Below are 8,229 nucleotides of genomic sequence, written 5' to 3'. Positions count from 1 at the left end.
AATACTTTCCAAATGTCTACAGCATGCTTGCAATGAAGGATGTAAATGCCTTTTCGAAAGGCTCTATTCCTCTTGTTTGCCTTGATTCCTCCATTTTTTTTTCTTTTTCTCTGTCATGGTTCTACCATCTGGAACACAATCTCAAACCCCAGCTACCGAGATATCTAATTAAAAAGTACACCGAAGATTGCAAACAACCCAAGCGAGTTTCTCATTCGGAAATTCAAAGCCATCACAGCCCAGCACACCAATCCTCCAAGAATGCTGCAAAAACTCTAGGCAACCACAGCACCCGAGCATTTCTCATATACCTTGATGGTATATTCTTCCAGTATAACCAAGGGTTATTTTTCATGACTCATGTTCTGTCTCCCTAGCCATCAAAAAGCCACCAGGGGAACATCACGGCCTTGCCACTGAGAACATCTGCTGCATGCCAAACACATCTAATCCAAGAAAGCCATTAAGGTAATTTCTCCATCTGTCCTTGCTTCCACGTGCTCACCCTGTGCCAGGAAGCAACAGGAAAGGAATGAGAGCAGGCAGTGGTGCTCCAAACCTACAGACATTTCAATCCAGGCAACATTCAGTCGATCCAACATGAAGATACCACGGCTGAACAGGCACCAAAGTACACCTGTCTCTCACACACAGCCTCTTCAGGTACAGGCAACTTACCTGTAGCATCACTGGTGTCATCTTCAGAAAAAGAAACATTTGCAGAACAGGAGAATGGGTTTTAAGGGACATGGTCCCCTAATGGTATGAGCAGTTTTGTCGCATGCTGGACAGAAAAAAAATACTCACATTCATCAAGAGCTTTGAAAAACAGGGAAAGTGAGTAGTACTTCCTTTTGCACTTCTGTCACAGGTGAAGCAGGAAGGACACCTCAAAGTTAGTGATAGTCTCTCAACAGCAGCCTCAGCTCGAGAGAGTGGAAAAATTTTCCCAAGTCCAATGGATTACTGTCTAAACACCTGCCACCTGGCAGCTGCCAATATTTCACCATCTGCATCTCATCCACTGTTGCCAACACATTGCCAATGTGAGAGAAGAAAAAAGGGTGAGTGTTCTCTCTCAGACAAGAGAAGAAAACAGAGGAACCCATCCCACTGTACTGAAATGCCAGGTCTGATAATATCTTGAATATGGACACAGTTTCTTCCCCTCCCTAGCAACACCAAGATCAGAGAAATTATTCGGGCAACGTTCTGAGAAAGCTGACACAATTACACAAATTTCAAAAAGCTTTTGTTTGTCCAACTGATGCCTTTTCCTGGTCTTAAAATCAAGAGTCATACATGGTTAGAAGGGGAAAAGGGATTTTACCTTGGTATTTATTTTAAGGATCCTTAGGTGTACACGTCCAGGTCATATGCATTGAGATCCACCCCGCCGAGTCTATCTCTGTCCCCCCCCAACATTGGGTATAACATTATAGGTGTTACTAATTAGCAGATCTATCAAAGATTCTCCAATGAGAGGCTCAAGTGAGCCCCCCTCCCCAAGGAACCTTCCCCTGGATGGCTCTATCTTGGTTTACAGAATATGTTCTGGAGAGGACCTTGGGCTCTGGGGCACACTGATCCCCGGCTACGAAGCTTCTAAAATGTTGAGTCTCTCAGCTTGACAAACAAGTCCAAGAACGTAGGAGAAAAACACTAGGAATACAGAAGTTGTAAAAAGGTATAACAGGGGTATAAAAGAAAAGGCAAAAATCTTCATGGCATCACAACGACATTCCACAACAAAGACAAGCAATTAAAGGCATGTATTGCAGGTAACTTTACAGGCAGTAACACTACAGAGAACAGAGCACGAGGATATGCAGAACTGCTGGAGTCCTGAGAAGATCCCAGAAGAGCAGCCCTGTGTGCTGGGCTTTTCCTCAATGTTTTCCACTGGCATCCTCTATCCTGTGCCATGGGTAAACGAGACTTTTACAGCTAAGCAAACCTTCTCCATTTCATCCACAATGACACAGACTATGTTCTACCCTGCGCCTCCATTCCCCTGAGGCAACGCTCTTCCCCACTCAAATTCCCCCTCCCCATCATACAGGTCCAGGCCCTACTTGTTGCCATTCGAAGAATCACTGCCAAAATATCAAACATTTCTCAACTCCAGCAATATGTCCCATCTGTAAATCCCACTTTGCACAGGATCTAGGCCTTGGCACCTCTTCACCTTCCCTCATGATCACCACAAAGGACATACAAAATTCCTCAAAGCTACACAGCCTTCAGCAGGCTCTTCCCACCTGCATGAACCTCACCATGAACACTTTGCTTCATTTCAGCAATCTCACATGGAAATAGCACAGAGCTGCATATTAGAGCTCTTAGATTCTGTGATCAGAACAGGATTGGAATCAGCATACATGGATTTTGTTCTTCAAGATAACCACTCCAAATATCATAGCACAAGCGCTCAAACAAGTTCAACACAGAGAGTTTGTACTGCAGAAATCTTGAGCTGGGACGCTCTGCAGGGCTCGCCCTGTACCTGCACATATCAGTACAAGCCGTGTGTGACAACAGGACACACCATCTCTACCAGGTTCAAGTGCACAAGCAGAGGAAGTCGAGTGGACAAACATTGCACTCACCACCTCATTACAAGCACTGAGATAAGAACCAAAACGCTGACAAGCACAACACCATAATGGATTATATTGAGTGTGTAGGAGAAATTGGTTAGGGTTTTGTTGGTAGGGGTTATTTGCTGGATTGTTTGTTTACTTTCTTTTTATAAAAGATTATTTCCACGGTGTTTGAAGTGATACTGCTGCCCATATAAATTTTGATACAACATCAAAAGACTACACCCTATTTCATACTACTTTTCTGGCCAGGAAAGCGCATTCACAACCCAGGGAACAGCGGAGCAAGGAAAAGAAAATTCCACTTTCTAACACTTACCCTTGGAGAAAACTCCTCACTTGGAACACATAATAATTCTAAGCAGAGATTCTTGGGAATAGATCATAGGAAAGGCACATCACATCTTCCCGTTTCATAATGTCTCTAGCGTTAGAACCAAATGTGGCAGCTTATCCTTCCATGGACTGCAAAACGCTGAAGTCCCAACCTTGTGTAACATTGTTAGAGAGCAGAATCAAAGAGGAGGAAGTCAATTTTTGTTGGGAAAAATCTAAACACAAGACTGTCCAGAAAAGGCCTGGCAACTGTGAACACCACAGCCGGCATGTCTTTGCACTCATGAAATAAGGTCCAGTGAAAATGCTACCCATCAGAGAGCATGTGCATGTCCTGCAAAGCTGACACCTCAGGGCACCTCTAATCGCAATGCACAATGATTTCACTCTAAGGGAAAATTCACACCTACAACAGAAAACCACACCTACGGATAATAGCTGCCGCGGAGTGCCCTAATTGATTTATTTCCATTCTACCACCTTCACCACCTCAGTACACGAGCAAGAGCCGAGTGGCTCCGGCGGCAGAGGCAGAGGTACGGTTCACATCCTTAAGAACTCGTCATGCATCGATCGACCCGTGGCCGCGGGGGCGGAGCCCGGCTCCAAACAGCAGCTGTAAGGGGGGCGGGAGAGAAGGGGCAGAGAGGGGAAGAGGCGTCAGTGAACGGGCAAAGGAGAGCAAGGGAACGCCACTGACCGTGTCCAGGAGAGCGGAGGGCTCCGGCTGCGTGTCCTTGGCCGCGGGGCCGGGCGGCGGCGGAGGGAAGTTGGGGCTGAAAACCATGAGGTCGCTCTTGCCCGCGCCGTCCGCCACGCACAGGCTCCGGCTGTGGCGCTGCGAGTACGACCAGCTGCCCACTTCGCTGGCGCACACGAGCGTCGTGGGCCCGGGCCCCGACAGCACGGCCGCCCGCGGCGCCCAGCGCGACGCCCCGTACAGCACCACGGCCAGCAGGAACAGGCTCGACACCGCGCAGATGGCCACCACCAGCCACACGTTCGTCGCCGCACTCGCCGCACCAGCGCCCATCTCCGCGCCCGCCGCCGACCGCGACGACGACGACGACGACGATCCCGCGGCCGCGGCCAGCGCCGCCTCGGCGGCCTCCACCAGCGACACGCTGAGCGTGGCCGTGGCCGAGCGCGCCGGCTCGCCGTGGTCGCGCACCACGATCAGCAGCCGCTGGCGAGGGCCGTCCGCCTCCTCCAGCGCCCGCGCCGTGCTCACCTCGCCGCTGTAGAGCCCCACGCGGAACGGGCCCTTGCCCCGCGGCTCCCACAGCTCGTAGCGCAGCCACGCGTTGTAGCCCGAGTCGGCGTCCACGGCGCGGATCTTCGCCACCACCTGCCCCGCCGGCGCCCCCCACGCCGCCCACGCCCACAGCGTGCCCGACACCGAACCCGAGCCCGCCGCCGCCGCCGCCGCCTCGCCCGCCACGCCGCCCGCCTCCGGCGCCGAGCCCGCAGGCGGCAGCAGCGCCGGCGCGTTGTCGTTCTCGTCCAGCACGAACAGCTGCACCGTGGCGTTGCCGCACAGCGGCGGCTCGCCCGCGTCCACCGCACGCACCTCGAACTGCAGCACCTGCAGCTCCTCGTAGTCCAAGGGCTGCAGCGCCCACAGACGCCCGCTCTCCGCGTCCACCGACACGTAGCTCGACGCCGGACGCCACCCGCCGCCCACGCCGCCCTCCCACACCGAGTAGCTCACGCGCCCGTTGCCCGCCTCGTCCGGGTCCCGCGCCCACAGCCGCGCCAGCTCCGCGCCCGCCGCGTTGTTCTCCCGCGCCAGCACCGTGTACACGGCCTGCGCGAACGCCGGCGCGTTGTCGTTCACGTCCGACACCGCCACCCGCAGCCCGCGCCTGCCGCGCAGCGCCGGCGCCCCGCCGTCCTCCGCACGCACCTCCACCTCGTACTCCGACACCCGCTCCCGGTCCAGCGCCTCGCGCAGCACCAGCGAGTACGAGCCCGCGAACGTCGCCTCCAGACCGAACGGCGACGCCGGCCACACCCAGCACCGCACGCGACCGTTCGCCCCCGAGTCCCGGTCCGACACGCTCAGCAGGGCCACCACCGTCCCCACCGACGCGTCCTCCGGCACCGGCACCGACAGCGACGTCACCCACACCTCCGGCGCGTTGTCGTTCACGTCCAGAACCTCCAGCACCACCTTGCAGTGACCCGGCAGTGGAGGCGTCCCCTTATCAGTCACCTTAATGTGTAGGTCATATAAAGTAACTGTCTCGAAGTCCAGGGCGCCCATCAGTCTGATCTCCCCAGTATTTGCATCGATGGTGAATAAATCTGTGGCCGACGGTGGAACAACAGAATCAATTTCATAAATCATTTCCCCATATATTCCCAAGTCCGGGTCTGTGGCGTTCACACGCGCTACAAGCGTCATCTGTAATGCATCCTCGGGCAAACGTACGTTATACACTGACTGGTTGAATTGAGGTGCGTTGTCGTTCACATCCAGCACCGAGATCACCAGCTCCATCGTGCCCGTCAGAGACGGCCGGCCCCCGTCACTTGCCGTCAGCACCAACCGGTGAACGGGAATCGTCTCGCGGTCCAAAGGTTTCGTGAGTACCAGAAACAAGGATTTACTGCGAGAGTTACTGTTTTCTTCCTCTATTCTAAAATACTCGCTGGGGCTGAGTGTGTAGGAGAGCTGCGCGTTCGCTCCGATATCCGCATCCGACGCGCCCTCCAGCGGGAAACGAGACCCCGGCAGAGATGGTGAATTCCGCGATGCTGAGGTTTCTGCGGGCAGCGGGGAAGATGGGGGCATTGTCGTTGATGTCGGTGACCTCCAGCTGCACATGGAAGACGCGCAGCGGCCGCTCCACCAGCACCTCCAGCCGCAGCGCGCACGGCGCGCTCTTGCCGCACAGCTCCTCCCGGTCGAGCCGCGAGCTCACCAGCAGCGCGCCGCTCGCCCCGCTCACCTCCACGCTCGCCCGCCGGCCCTGCGCCACCAGCCGCAGCCGCCGCGCCTCCGCCTCGCCCGCCTCCAGGCCCAGGTCCTGCGCCAGACGGCCCACCACCGTGCCGGCCTTGGCTTCCTCCGGCACCGAGTACCGCACCTGCCCGCCCGACAGCGCCCAGGCCGCCTGCAGCACCAGCACCCGCACCACCGCACAACAACGCTCCCCCATCGCCGCCGCCGCCGCCGCCTCTGCCGCTCTGGCTGCCGGCCCCGGCACGGGCCCCGCACGGCTCCCCGCCGCCGCCCGGACGCACCGGCTCTGCTGCCCGGCCCGCGCCGCCCCCCCGCGCTCACAGCCGGGCTCTCCGCCGCACCGGGGCGGAGCCGCCGACACGCCGTTCCTGAGCCTGCAGCGACACCGTGCGCTGCTCCGCCGCCTCACACGCTCCGCCACAGCGCCCGCGCCTCCGCTCCGTCATGGCCATCTCCTCTGCCGTCTCTTCCAAAAGTGCTCCTTTTTTATTTTATCCTTTGGGCTTTTTTTCACTGCTCTCTTCTTTATCCCTTCTGGTATCTCGCCTATCGCCTCCGGCGCCGCGTCGTAAACAAAAGAATTCGGATCCACCAACTCTAATTACGTGGCATCAACGCCGGAGCACCGGATTCTAATCCAGGCGGAGGCTGGTGGGAACCAGCTCCGGTCGGGAGTTAGAGGCATCCTCGGTGCGTAATCCCGTTTTTTAATTTCTTCTCTTCGGCATTTTCCATTCTTAATCACCTCCTTTTGTCATTCCTTCCTAGCATCTTCTTTCTGGTTTTCTTTCTCTTCTTCCTTTCCTTTTTTTCCTCCTTTATCCCCTTCCTCCCTTTTTGTGTAGAGTAGAAGTGTCGGTGACATGCCAGTAAACTCAGTTACAGTTTCTCCCTTGCTCTCTATCTACTCCTTTCTTGCTTGCTTCCAATTTTCTTCCATTTCCATCCTCTCTTCATTTTTCCCTTACCAAGAAGGGAGTAATCTTACCATGTCTATGACATTCTCGACTTGGTGTAGAGACATATTCTTTGGCAAAGGCTCTCCTTCCTCTTCCCTTCTGCCCTCCATCTCTTCAGAGAAGTAAAAATCTTCCTGCTTTCCTCCTGTCCATGCACTCACAACTTCCCCATTTTCCAGGATAAAGGCCACACTTTTCAGCCTCCAGTACTCTTAAGGATGCAGCAATAACACAGCAAGGCAATCACACGCCAAAGAACAGCTCCTGTGTATCAGAACAGGTTCCACCACTCTCTGACACAAAAGGTGAAGCCACAGCTACTGAGACATCTGTGCAAGCAAGCCTGAAAGAGTCCAAACAACTCAGGGGAGTTTCTCCTTCAGGAACTCAAAGCTATCACAGCCCAGCACGACAATGCTCCATAAGAACTTTAAAAAGCATTGGGCAACCACTGGTCCTGAGCACTCTTCATGTATCTCGATGCTTCCTGACTCGTTTTCTACCTGTCAGGTTTATGCCTTCCCTTTAAGGCACGAATGCACTGCCACAACAACACACCCAGAACCTCAGGATCTACGAGCATTGCTCCCCGCAGAAAAACTCCCAACCATTCGCAGGATGCCCCTGTCACACAGTCAAACAAAATGCACCGAGGTAACACCACGGCATTGGCACTAAGAACATCCCCGTGACTCCCAACACAGCCACTCCCTGAGGTGGAGTGCGGTCCCTCCTCCATTCCCAGTGGCTGCCACCCACCCACCTGTGCCTGGAAGCTGCAGGGAAAGTACAAAAGGAGACAATGATGCTTTGTTTGTCCCATAGGGTCAACATTGTGATGATTCAACATGAAGATGGCACAACTGAAGAGGAGCTGAAGAACACCTGTCTCAGACACATCCACTTCAGGTGAGTGACTTACCTGTGGCATGACTGGTTCCTTCTTCAGAAGAGAAACATCCTCAGTGAGGGAAATTGGTTTAAAGGGATATTTGCCCTTAACATTATCAGTATTTCTGGGGAAGCTGGACATAAAAAAAAAATTACTCAGGTTTTGCAAAAACTGAACAGAATGCAGTGCCCATTATGTATTTCTATCAGAATGGTGGCTGGAAGCTGACTTCTGAACTGCAGACAATTCTCTCAAAATTAAACTTAGCTCACGCAGAAAAAGCAGTTCCCTGCTGATGGAAAACCACTCAGCATCTGACACCTGACAGCTGCCAAAATTCAGCAGTCTGCGTTTCATACACAGTTACCAAAACATAGCCACTATGAAAGGAAAAAAAGCCAAACAATAAAAAGCCTACCCAAAAAATTAAAAGGTTGGGCAGGTCTGACTAGAGAGGAGAAAAGGAAAACA

The 8,229-nt window shown here is 54.0% G+C and overlaps 1 protein-coding gene across 1 annotated transcript; it reads right to left on the bottom strand.

The window, feature by feature from the left end:
* Positions 1-103: 103 nt before the first annotated feature.
* Positions 104-6,190, bottom strand: LOC116451521 (protocadherin alpha-13-like). Its single transcript, XM_032125101.1, is given in 2 exon segments — positions 104-5,682; positions 5,684-6,190. Coding segments are annotated over 2 exon segments (2,601 nt in total). The 5' UTR covers positions 6,104-6,190; the 3' UTR covers positions 104-3,501.
* Between the last annotated feature and the right edge of the window lie 2,039 nt (positions 6,191-8,229).

This window comes from Corvus moneduloides, chromosome 15 (assembly GCF_009650955.1).
Source record: "Corvus moneduloides isolate bCorMon1 chromosome 15, bCorMon1.pri, whole genome shotgun sequence".
Taxonomy (NCBI): Eukaryota; Metazoa; Chordata; class Aves; order Passeriformes; family Corvidae; genus Corvus; species Corvus moneduloides.
This window is presented reverse-complemented; position numbering and strand designations above follow the sequence as displayed.